Here is a 13633-nt window from a genome sequence, read left to right on the forward strand (position 1 = left end):
AGTATCATTAACACATACTACATCCTGTGAGCTATAGAGTTTTGATCAATGACCACTAATTAATAATAATCTGTTACAATTTGTACAAGCAAAGTGCCTAGCAAATGACATATTAATTTATGATATTATCAGTATGAGTTGCCCCAAGCAGTATGCAAATCTCTGTCATCCTTCAACACGTCCAATATCCAATTTTCCCCTGTCCTGTTCAATATTCCTCTTTGACTTTGGCTTCGACTTGGGCTAATTGAGCTTAGGTCTAATGGGGCACGGCTCTATAAACATATATCTAAACATAAGCCAATGTGAAGTACTAACAATACTTCAAACAATTTGCTTACCTACACAAAAAAAAAAAAAAGGAGAAAAAAATACAAGTGGAGGCGGGGCAAGTCTGGCATTTCTCGCAAGTTCGCGACGCAACGCCTTCGGTTTGGTCTTTTGGGCGGATTTTTCTGGCTTTACTTTTGCTGACTGCTATTTTATGGTAGCCATTAAAGGAAATTGAATATAATTTTGTTTGCTAAGCTCTTCCATAAACTTCCCAAGTGCCTGGCGTTGCTATATGATTTTTTTCCCCCCTGTTTTGCTTCTGTTTTGTAAGGTTTTCATATTTTATTAAGTTCACGCCATAAAAAGGTCGACGGGGCAAGTCAGCCTAAGCGGCCTTAGTTTTAATGGAACTGGAGGCGCAACGTCCCTCTTCTTGGAGAGTGCATAAATATGATTGAGAAATGTACAAGCAGTGTTAGATTTGCAGCTTAACAGTTGACCAAAGGGTCAAAATGACTGATGAATGTTCAAGACAGGAACTCAGATGGTATTGGTTGGCATACAATAATGACAGACCTATGCCATCTGCATATATATGTACGTGTACATATACTTATGTATGTAACTGTAGACCACAATAGTCCTTCATTTTTGGCAGCCAAGACATTTCGTGTTTGGCCCACTTGCTTACCGATTTCATTATTTATTTAAGTTCGTAAAAGCAAACTTGCATATTGGAATCAACTAAGAAATGAGAACTGACAAAGGAGAATGGAGAACTGGGAAATGGCAAAATAATATATTGTTTGCTGCGGTTGTTTGTTTTTCTCTTAGTTCTTGTGCTTGTTTGGCTGTCACCACATCATTCTGTTGTTTGTCTAACTTTGGGTTACATTTGTCGATTTATCCTTATAGGTTCTCCAATCAAATGCAAAAACATTGTTTTCATTTCATTTAAATTTTGATATATTGTTTTGCTATTTTCGACATACAAAAAATTAGACAGATTCGACAGACTATATACTATAAATTTTCTTTTAATTTGATAATGTGTATTTAAAAAGATTCATCATTAATATTATTTATTTTACAGTTTTATTTTTAGCGCGCTTTTCTGATCCTTTCAACTCAACGCTGATTCCCAAATGCCTTTACAAATCTGTAGGGGAGCTGCGTGTCCTGTCATGTTGATATACCTTGGCTAAAGAAAACAGCTCTCATTGGCTGTGACGTGCCTGTAACTGCGAAAGCAAATGATTTTGTTGATTTTCCTTGGCAAATATTCTTGACTTCATCTTCCACCCACTCAGTTGGTTTTCAGTTTCATTTGTATACGTCCTGTGAGACTGGGATGATACCAAAGCCATCAATCAATTCCTCAGATAATGTACTAAGACATTGCTATAATTTGGTGGTAAAAGGTGTGTGCTTGTTCGCCAATGTGGTTGTGACTGACAGCACTTCAGGGTCAAAGGTTGCCCTTAAATATTTAAATAAAACAGAGCCAAATCTGCTTGGCTTTGGCTATAATTACGGAAGCTCAGAGATAAGTAAAAATGTAGAAAAAATACTTAGGCTGATAAAAATTTTCTAAATAATAGCAAACAAAATTAAATCGATCAAATAACTAGCAAAAACTTTGTTATTTCGCACATTACGTATACGACATGTTGGGCACATTGAGGTTAAATCTAATAAGTATTTCCGGTTTTCTGCACGCATGAATGTTAATGTTGATTGCTGTAACTTTCTGACTTGAGACAAGTAGTTTGGAGCATCTTTTCCCCTACTACTCCTTCCCCTACTCCCAATCTCTGCTGGTGATGTGTTATGGAGTTGAAATTATGCCAGAAAAACCCCAAAGACAAAACCAACTGGCAGAACATAAACACACAAAAGACAGACAAATCTACTGCTGTAGCTTGTTGCTTGTTTATAACTAGGCATAGTTAAGGGTTGTTGGCTTTTATAGTTAGCGGCAGTGGCAGCAATTTTGGCCAAAGTTTATGTGCGCTAGCAGCCAGAAAGATACACTGACGATAAATTTAACACAACTTGACTTCAACTTTGGCTATTTAGATTGAAAGATCTAAAACTTGAAACTAGCAAAAATGTTTGACGTACTTGAAAAGGGTACTAAGCCGTTGGCTATCTGCTCAAATGGCTGACATACTCGTAAAGTCAAGCCACGGGCTAACCACTTGATAGCCAAGCATATAATTTGATTTCGCTTCTAATTAACCAGCTACATTTAAAGTTTTTCACTTGAATGTCTTATCCATTTTCCACTTTCCATTTAACGCCCCAAGCGATGCAACGATTTTCACGCCAAACTACACGTGTTTAACAAGTTCATGAACCTCAACTTGTAACTGAGTTATTCAGCTGCCAGCTGCGCTTTTCATAGAATTTGTAAAACATTCGGAGACATTTCTTCAAGCATAGTTATGTGTATATTTTTTTTTTAGCACTTGCTGTCTGTTGCACAGCGTGTCAGCTGCCACATCATGCGGCACTGTGGTCGCTTCAGCTTATTAAAATCAAATAACTTGAGGGCTTGTAAATGGCGTGGTTAGAAATGAATTAATTTGCATATTTATTACGGCCCATTTTTGACGTGAAAACACTTGATGTTCTTGATATACTTATGCTAAGCTACTCAAATATTTACAGCTTGTATTTGTTGCTTAGAAAAGTGCCTTGTTTAAAGATAAGAGCCGAATTAAAAATTGTGAAAATAAGTTGTAGGCTTTTATATTAATATATTTACTTCATTTTAAAAAGCTTTTAGTATTGACTCTAGCCAACAAACAGATTAAATTTAAGTCTTTTAATTTAAAATTGCTTAGTAGTTCACATAATGCTTAATAATTCAAACGAGATTTCAATTTTAATAAAATTCTTTTCAGAAATGCACTTAAATTGGTTCCAGGAAATCTTATCCAAATCTAATACAAATACTATTGTTGACTTTTTGCCATCCCGAACCACTGTGCAACTGAGTGACAGTAAAGCATTGTGTTGTCAGTTTTTGCATTGGTTGACTCCCATTCTCCATACTCTTGTTCTCTCTCTTTCTCTCTCTGTCTCTCTTCCTCTCCACCTGACAATTCTGAACTGTTTGCCTAATGTCTGTTTGGTTTCGTGGCACGGCAAGCCTTGTGAAAAACTTATCATAAAAGTTTTTACAAAAGTTGTCAAGGTTTTTGTCGTTTGTCCTGTTTGTCATTTGCAGCGCACAGCTAAAATAATTATTTATAACTTAAAAGCAATAAAGTAAAAAGAGCAAAATAAATAAATAAATAAATGAAAAAAATACCAACCGTCGAAGTATAAAACCAATAAATAATTCTCCATTTGGAAAAAGTTGTTACACGCGCTACAAATGATGCAATGATAAAGCACGCGAATTTTGATATTTTTATGCTTTAATTGGCACTGTAAGCGAGTTGATATTTTTATGCTTTAATTGGCACTGTAAGCGAGTTGTAAAAATACGTCTATAGATAGAGCAGATTGAGCAAAAAAAAGAAGAGAGCAATCGATAGCTCAAGAGCGTCATTCAACCCACTTGAGGCAACAATAATAATCGTTCGAGTGTGGCAATCCATAGACACTGTGTCCCTGTTTCGTCAGTTTGTTTGTCTGTCATTGACAGACAGTCATAAATATGGAGAAGACATATAAAAAAGCCAGCCAAAACTATGTACTACATATGCCAATGACGACAACTCCGCCCACCGCCCACCGCCTACCGCCCATTTGCCCAGCCGACATCGTCCATCGCCCATCGACATAACAAACTGCAGGATCTGTTTTTCTGATTGTCCTTTGCCAGGGCAACGTTTGATGGAATGTCTGCAATGTGTACAATTTCGGTCTGTCCTCTGTGTTAACTTGGCCGCTTCATTCAGCCGTGTAAAATGAGCTTGAGCTTGTCATCATCTTAAATTTACTTAATTAATTTAAATTGTCCGATATATTAAAGTTACATTTTGCCTACTAAGGCATAGCATTAAAAACATGGATTTTTGCTATTATTTTACATAAAGTATTCTAGAAGTGTTCCTGGGAAAAGAATTTTCTATTTGTTTTTTCAATAAATTGTTGTTAATAAGCAAAAATAATTTGTATTTCGGTTGTTTGTATTTTAAATAATAGATAACTAAATGAAATTCTGAGACTCCAACTTGTTTTTAAAGTATTTTTATTTCAAACTCTCGTTAAATTCAAAAATATTTCTTTTCATTTATAGAGATTCTTTAACTTTTTCCATTGGTCTTAACATTTTGAATTTTTTCTAGCAATTGTTTTTTGTCTAAATAAAAAGCAAATTTATACTTTTGTTATTAGCATTAAATTGTAAAGTGTCTTTAGAAGTCATTTATGGCACGTTTGTGGCAATTGTTTGGGATAATCTAAAGCGAAAAATGTGCTTTTATATGGTTATTGTCGATGGGTAGGCAGTTTTGGCCTATAAACTTGGCCAGTAAATTTTTACAACAATGCGTTTTGGTTTACCTTTTGGAATGCATCCCGAGGCAAACATTTTTGGGGTCTGACGTGTTGTGAAATAAAAAGAGAATTCAGCTAAACGCCATTCAAATTTTATCACCGGCAATCTGTACGGACAGCTGGAAAAAAATGTGTGCTAATTTATTTAAATAATTTAAAAAAGTTTCCCAAGCCCTAGAAACAAAGAAAACAAAATAGCAGCTGTGTCTAGTCAAGTTGTTGCCTTAAGATAACAATTGAGCAGCAGCAGGAGAATTCGGCCGTCAAACAAAGCGTTTTGTTCAACAAAAGGCCAAAAGTTAATGTGTGCCTAAGTAGCAGGCAGGTCGACCCCATACATCCACACATACCTGCACGCTAGCTGAGCACATAGACACACACATACGCACACACACAAGCGCACGCATACTGTTTGGGCCATTAAAGATGCCCCTCATTTTGTTGGCCAACTGCTTTTTGGGCGCCTTCCGCTGGCGCATCCGCCAACTGTCGACTGTCGACTGTCGTCTATCGTCTGTCGTCTGTCGACTCTGACTACCAACTGTGTGTCCTGGCCAGGTTGCCTTTTGTTTGCGGCGACTGTGTTGATTACTTTGGGGAAATGTGCGTGAAAGGTAACGGTGCGTACCTGTCCTGTCATTTTCCGTTTGCTGTTTGCCTGTTTTGTTGGCCGCCATTGCCTGGCGACTGATTTATATGCTTGTCTTTTGTGGGTCTATTCCCCACAAACCTCTTCTGTCCTCGCTCTATGCAAGTGGTTCTCGCTGTACTCTGATTTTCTATGCAATAAACCGCTAGCTATGATTTTAAGTTCCCATTACTAACTTGGCCATAAATCATCTATTCAATAATGCGTTGACTTCACGTAAATCATAATCATGCAAAAGTTTGTCTTAGTATTAAATTGACAGCAGCTTTAAACGATCTAAATATATATTCCAATTTACTCTGTCTGACTGTTCCATCCACATCTAGAAATTTCGCGTTATCCGTGAAAAGAAGTGAGTGAAAATCATATATTATGTTATTCCATATACATATACTCTGTAAATTACAAACTATTTTTCAATTTTGCATAGTTTTGCAGCAATTTTCATTGTCAAAAGTCAGACAGCTTAATTGACAGCTTTATATATAATACCTGTGCCCACTAAACCGATTGATAAATATTCGAATGAGTATTAATTATATTCAATTTGATTTAATAATGGTTTTTCACTCTCATTCGAACCTTCTCTGTGTGTTTTTCGTCATTGGCTATTTAATATATATTTTAATTAAGTATACGTAGCACTGATGCGGTCATAATATCACATTATTTTTGATTTTCAGTGAAATAAAGCGCAGAGCGAAGAGTTGTAGCTGCAGGGAAAAAGAAGGGAGGGGTGAACACTCCAACTGCCACTTGAATGAAATGAACAAAGAGTTGTGTTTTCAACATTTGCCCATTAAAAACTCATTAACAAGGCACAATGGCTTGACAAATAACTCGAAATGCATTCACATCCGCTCAGTCGAAGCAGACGTTGCGTATACGCCGTGGTGATCATGACAGTGTATTGGAGTGCAGTTTTTATGCACTTTTAAATGCATTTTATCAGTGCAATTAAGCATACAAGCTGCTGACAAATACACTCAACCTGGTAGTCAACCAATGGCATTCGCATTAAGCATTAATTTGACAGCCAAAAAGCCAAAAGAATTCAGTGCAGCACAATAGTATAAAGACCGAAGAGTCTACGGAAAAAAGAGATTAAAAGCATATAATTTTCGGGTTATCAAGAAGATGAAGTATATATCAATTCTTAATTATGATACATTTTTGATTACAATTATTTTTATTTCAAAACTTTAATAAAATAGGTATCTGATTTTTAGTTCGATTAGTGTCTCTAATTACTTATTATTTTCTTATATATTTATTTTTTTTGTATTAAATTGAATTCCACTACTATACTTTTTAATCTGCGTTACATAGCTATGCTTAAATATATTATAACCCATTAAAGGGTATTCAGAACGAAAACAGTTGTCACTTGTGCTTCAGTCTCAGTTTCACTTTAGTCCTTGTCAACCTGGCGATATGTGGACTAATGAAAGCAGATTCCTCGATGCTGCATGACGAAACCGCGTGATTTATTAGTGTTCTATTTGTATTCTGTACGTTGTGTTTTTTTTTAGGGGGCGGAGCATTTTATATTGCATGCTTATAGGCGCCTCGTTTGTCATTTCGCTGCCAGCGAAGAACAAACAAACAATGCCGAGGCTCCTTTTGTGCTTATCTGCACAGCAGGCAGCCAGAGAGAGGGAGAGAGAAGAGGAGAGAGTGAGAGAGAAGTAACGGGTAGCGGAGACAGGCTGTCTTTTTACTTACAAATTACTTGAATACTTTGCGCCTGCTGTTACACGGAAACGGAAGTGGAAGTGTTTTACAGCACACACACACACACATACGCCTACACATACATATAAGCATACACAGTTTTCTGCTTGCAACTTTTTGCTTCAATCATAAAATCAGAACTTTTTACCCTTTACGGCATAATCAGTGCATGTGTGTATCGGTGTGTGTGTGAGTGTGTGTCTGCGTGTGTGGAAGTGTGTGTGTAAAGCGTAAAGCGCCTCTGGCTGCAATTGTCTTGTCTTTTATAGTTGTGCCAGTTGTTTTGGTTTTTTATTTTGCTAGAGCTGAGCGCGTGAGCAAGCACGATACAGGGCCAGTGTTAGAAAGCGCCTAACCGGTTGCCGTGTTGGTAAAGAAATGAATTTAAAAATGGTTTCAGTTTATTTATAAAATGCTCACATTTATTTTACTGTGCACAAAAATGAATTTCAGGTCCAATTTACATATTGTCAACATATATGTAGGTGCCTATAAGTTAGAGCAAATATAGTGCTGGTAAGCGTAAAAAGTGTAAATCGTATCCAGTTAATTTACAAATATTTGTTAATTTCTTAATTTATTTAAATATTTATTTCAATTCCAATTCACATAAATTCTTAGAAGTTAAGAAGTTTTAGTGTTAGCTCAGACTTGATCACGCACTCATCTCTAGCTGATTGCATTGGCAATAAGGTCGCCTTGGGCGAACTACATTTGGCACTTAAGCCATGGATTTTTTTATTATAAAAGGGTTGCGCTGTAGTTGTGTGCTGAGGTGGTGCTGTGGTGCTAGGCGGCGCTTCATAAAACGAGTTACTCCCCCAGCATTAAATGCTACAGATTTTTATTGCTAACCAAAGATATTGTCATAGATTTTGTGCCATATTCCAGTTTTCTGGAACATTGCGCTGTCATTGGCCTGCTCCATATGGAGCCGGTATCGTTTGAAGGTAGCTGGATCAGAGGGTCCCCAACTGGGCAGTGGCTTAAAGGCTTTGCGTATGCGCATCCAGAGGCTTAATTCAGCGGGTTGACTTTTCACAGCGGGTATTGCCCAGAACAGGAGTTGTCCTACACCAAAGGCGCTTAGACACCAGCCAAAGACTGTTGGAATATTAAAAATTAAATTAGTAAGTTAAGGAATTGAGTCGATTTGGAATTGGCATTTACCATAAACTCCTGATTGGTAGGTGTAATCATTGTACTTGAGGGGCTCGTATAGGACAAGCATGTAGACGAGAATGATACCCATCATTAGAGGTGTAATGAAACCCCAGCAGAGCCGATAATAAATTGAAGTTTTTCTGCCAAGCATGAATTCTACATCGCGACAAACACGTTTTACTCCATAGACCCATCCGATGGCCAGCAGCTCAAAGATGGCCAACACGAGGGCCACGAAGGTGGCACCAAAGAAGTCCAACAGGTTCAACACAAACTGTCCACCAGGTGTGATATACAGCAGACCAAGCGAATACCCTACAATCGCAATGAAAACCACAATGTGCCATTGTTTAATCTTGACAAACTGATCCTTCAGCACCGTTGTCAGGACTGAGACCATGCCCACATTGCTGCCAATGCCCAGCACGAAGAGCATTAGAAAGAATAGCACCGAGAAGACCTGGGGCACCACCTTGAATTTGGCTATAGCATCCGGATATGATATGAATGCCAAGCCAGGTCCACCTTTAACCACGCTCGATATGTCCGTCGTATTATTCTCATACGCCAAGTTGCCCAAAATGCCAAAGATGATGATGCCGGACAGAAGCGATGTAAAGGTATCCAAGGTGGTCACAATGTTGGCATCTCTGGAATTCAGAAAAACGTCAATCAATAAACAGTTTAAAGAAAGACTTAATAACTTAATCTTAAAGTCAAGACAGTTTGAGTTTTTAATAAGTACGGGGTCTAAAAAAGTTTTAAGGGGAAAGTATGGAAAAAATGGACAGTGATAAACAAAAAAGGGTTCGGTAAGAAACATTCCTTAATATTACAAAATACACAAAACAGAACAGTATGCCGATGATTTGATTCAAAAATTTTATTTTTAACGAATCGTTTCTATGACATCTAATTGGCATAGTAAGTTAATGCGTTACATGATCGTTACATAATTGTAATACACTCTCTACATAAAATTATGCAAAAAAAATCCAGGACAGACAGGCAAGAAGTAGGTTCAAAGACCATAGAAACATTTTTAGTAATAAAATTCTAGAATATTGGCAATAAAATACGCAAACTAACTCATCGTAGCTGCGCTTATTTTACCCAGCTAACGACTAGCCAAGTTATCAAGTTATGAAACTTTACCAGCGACAGGAATTTCGTGGTCATGGCAGCAGCAGCATCAGCACCAAACAGGTAAGCAGGTAAAGAAACCAGACAAGAAAAATCCAGAAAAATAGGCGGTTAAATACGCCAAAGAAGCCGTCTTAGCCGGATAGAGTAATAAATACCATTTTAATCTTTCTTACTTATACTTTATGGGCACATTCTAATAAAGTCCAGAAAAAGGGAAAAGTCCAGAAATATACGCTAACGAACTTGTCGCAGTCTCGATAGTATTTGTACCACAAATGAAACAAGTTTGGCAACTTAGAATCTGCTGTAGAAATATACTATCAATTGTTTTTTATTTTGTTTTAATTTTTGCGCAGCCGATTTTCGAGGTAACCAAACAAATTTGCTAGTTTGTAAATTAAGGACCTAGTAGAGCATAAATCTGTGGTCATATAAACAGCTTATTAAGTGTACTATTAAAAAAATATCATTTTTTAGTGCAACAATTTTTTTTTACAGAACTAAATTTTTATTTATGCTGTTCTTGTAATTTCGCGACCTTCTATAAAAAGTAACCCAAGTTAAATGCAATTTAATCCCTGAATAACAACTATTTAATTTAAAACTCGAGAGATTGATAGAATTACTCACCTATAAATGTTCTGACCAAAGCGATTGTACGAGGAATACATGACGATGTTGCCAAAGCAAATGGCCAGCGAGAAGAAGACCTGAGTAACGGCAGCATACCACACCTGTGGCTCCAGGAGTTTGTGCCACTGCGGTCTCAGGAAGTAGAGTACGCCATCCGAGGCACCGGGCAGTGTGAGAGCACGAACGAGCAGGATGATCATGATGACGTAGGGGAAGAGGGCGAGGAAATAGGATGCCTTGCCGGAGCTTTTGACACCCTTGAACATTATGGCCGCTATAATGAGCCAAGCAACAGCCAATCCGATAGCCAAAGTCCAGCTGGGATAACCGATGCCATCATCAATGCTCACCTTCTCGCGCAGTATGATGTGCCTGTCCAGAAATCGAGTGCATTGCTAGCTAACATTGATCCATTGCTTGGAATGATTCACTTACGTAAAGTAATACTCCGCTGAGGTGGTGCGCACCGTTGTTGCGGTGCCAATGGCATCGCTAATCGGCTGTGGTGTCGAGTCCAAGCAGTTGGGTCCCCACTCCTCACGACAGTAGCTCCAGGGTAATGTGGGAAAGAATGATTCCACCAAATAGCGCAGCGTGATGGCCATTAATGTGGCATAGTAGGTTGTCACAATGCCCGTGGCCAGAACCTGACCATAGCCAATGCCTCTCATAATGGGCACACAATCGTAGACTTTGACGCTGCCTCGACTCGAGAATTGGCCCAGCAACATTTCCAAATAGTAAACGGGTTTCCCCACCAATATCAACACTATCAGATAGGGTATGAGAAATGCACCACCGCCATTCTCCAGTGCAATAAATGGAAAGCGCCAAACATTTCCCAGACCCACACTTAATGCAATGCAGGACATGAGAAACTCAATATCATTGTTCCAACCATCGCGTTTGACACCCTGTTCCGCATCTCCTTCTTTCTCCTCCTCCCTGCTTGCCTCACTTGGTTTGCGGCTATTCTCAAGCTCTTTGTTTGTGGGCGTGTCCGTGATTGTGTTTGTGTTTGTTGTATTATTCTCAGTGGTGTTATACGCACCCGGTATAGATATTGTGGAAGCATTTGGTGAGCCCACATAAGCTGGATTGAGGTGACCATTGTTATTACTCTGATCCATATCTGTTGTTCTTGTTGTTGTTGCAGCTGTAAATCAATCAAGGTTATCATTAGTTAGTGGTCAAGTTTTGTGGTTCAATAATTAATTGAAATCAACAACCAGACTATGCTAAAAACTGGTTTTTATTAAAACAAAACAAATAACACAACAAGTCACTGACCTACTGACTGAGCCACCGATTATATAACATTTGTTGTGGCATTCATTCACTAAAAGTGCAACTGAGAAACTGAGAAACCAGTTTCTTGGCAATGTCTCTCGAATCGTCTAGCTTAAAAATGCATTTGCACTTTTTAGCTCATTGTTTACTTTTCCCTTTCTATGTTCAGGTTTAATGTGTTTGCCATTCATCTTGTAATCGAGAGGTTGAAAGTACTTTGCATTCATTTCAAGTGTGGAAAGTGAAGGATGTGACGTATTGTATTTCATATTGTGATTTAGACATATACGATTATAAACAAAAGTATTTTTACCCAAGTTTCTTAAGTTCAATTTAGTTTATACAGTTGTAATCGGTTTCTAAAAATTTATATTCTTAAAAAAGCATGACCAGTAAAGGAAATGAGAGAACAAATTTATTTCTCTATATTTCTATTTGCAGTGCTTCTTTTTTAGACCGTCTCTACATAACTGAGTTTTGTCCAATGTGGAAGATAGCATCGAGTGCTTTTTTCTTGGAAGGAATCATTCGATTATTTATACAATACAATGGGACACTTAAGATTGTAGTTTTAGTACAGTGTGATAAAGAAGCACTTATAAATATATAAACCTTTATTACTTGACGACTGTAATAGGCAGCTTATCGATATTACGATAACACTTAGTTTATGAATTGGGAACTCTTCAAATTCATTCATTGTAATTTTTAGAATTTAATTAAAGAGCATTCACACTTCGTTTAGCCTGACGTCATTTGAGTTTCTTTGCTTTAACTTTTGTGTTACGTTATTGTTGCTGCCACAGTGTTGCATTTGCGCATGCGTCAAGCGATGCAGCTGAGTTGTTGTTGTTGCTGTTGTTGATTGTTCTCGCAATTAATGGATAGTGAAGGTGCACTAAGCAGTTGCCCTCGCTTTGAAAATGTCAGCGAAAAGGAAAACGTTGAATTACACCTCGATTTCTTGACTAAACATTGAGTCAAGAGTTGGCAAATTAAAGCACGGTTGGCTTGCTTGAGTGCGATGCTCATTTTAATTAATAATTATTAATTAATTGTGCTATTTTTTTATCGCAAAAAACATGCTAATTATGGCACTGTCATAAACATGTTATAAGCAGTTTTTTCAACCATAAAGTATTTGGAAGTAGTTCAGCTATAATAAATATTGTATTCAAGTGGGGTATGCCAGACATTTCTGGCATCAGATAAGGACAACACAAGATAGCAATCCAACAATAAACTTAACTACAGACTGCAATAAAGATTCCCACAAAAAACCCAAGCACCTGGGTTAACTTTGCAATATCAATTGTTTGATACGCCATCATTATCACAATCAGTTTAAAGTTGTCTAGCCATTTAATTTTATAGAACTCTTGCCAGTACCTTGACCTATTATTCGGTTGTACCCAAAATATACGCAATGAAAAGCAGAGTATTATATATTTGTGGAATAGGCTGAATAAATGAGCTGAGATACTTTGAGCTGTTTGTATTCAAATATTTCTAAAGAAAAAAACTCAGTTGTTTTATACTGAAAGTCTCACAACAAATGAATTATGAACAGCGTAGCTATAAACGGACGAACTAAAATTATTAAATTAAATTTACTGCAGAACATATTGTTACTTGTGAGTAATTAGAATCACAGGGAATTTCTTATTTCAGCTTAGAGCACAGTTTGTATAGTATTTAGAATTTTTATACATTTACAGGGATCGGCATTTTAATAGATTAGCATCATTTTAACAGTTGGTCTAATCACACGCACAAAAAAATAAAAGTTAGCATGTTTGTTATTGTTTTTTGTTTATGGCTCACACGCGATCACAATTGAGTTTAATTATGGTTTCGTTTATTTGTTTAATGTGATTAAAACTATAAAAGTTTTCGTATCACATGAAGAACCAACTGTTGTTAGTTATGTCACTCGCAAACTACTTTGTATAATCCGTCAAGTGGTTTTCTCTTCTTTTTATTATTTTTTTTTGCACTGTCAAATCACATTAATCACGTCACTTGTTAGTTGTCGAAATTGACTTAAGCATATGCAAAGCAATTCATCATGATCTTTTTACCTACTCGTTTTCAGCTGAAACTCAGTTATTTAAATTACGTGTTTAGTTTTTTTTTTTTTTGTATATTTTTTATTTCGACAGCATAACTAATTAGAATTTTTTTTTTTTATTCATTTCAGCTACCCAAAAATATTCCAATGGGCTCTAC

The 13633-nt window shown here is 37.0% G+C and overlaps 1 protein-coding gene across 2 annotated transcripts; it reads right to left on the bottom strand.

The window, feature by feature from the left end:
- Nucleotides 1-7763: 7763 nt before the first annotated feature.
- On the bottom strand, nt 7764-13632 carry LOC117784374 (sodium-dependent nutrient amino acid transporter 1). 2 transcript variants are annotated; one of them, XM_034622098.1, is made up of 5 exons: nt 13486-13629; nt 10550-11270; nt 10112-10486; nt 8342-8985; nt 7764-8275 (listed from the first exon to the last, which is right to left on the bottom strand). In XM_034622098.1, exons 2-5 carry the CDS (start codon nt 11242-11244, stop codon nt 8022-8024), a joined length of 1968 nt encoding a protein of 655 aa, XP_034477989.1. In that variant the 5' UTR covers nt 11245-11270; nt 13486-13629; the 3' UTR covers nt 7764-8021. The 2 variants fall into 2 exon arrangements, with proteins under 2 accessions (XP_034477989.1, XP_034477988.1); XM_034622097.1 differs by having other exon boundaries at nt 8022-8275; nt 13490-13632.
- Nucleotide 13633: the final 1 nt, after the last annotated feature.

Source organism: Drosophila innubila, assembly GCF_004354385.1.
Source record: "Drosophila innubila isolate TH190305 chromosome 2R unlocalized genomic scaffold, UK_Dinn_1.0 1_C_2R, whole genome shotgun sequence".
Taxonomy (NCBI): Eukaryota; Metazoa; Arthropoda; class Insecta; order Diptera; family Drosophilidae; genus Drosophila; species Drosophila innubila.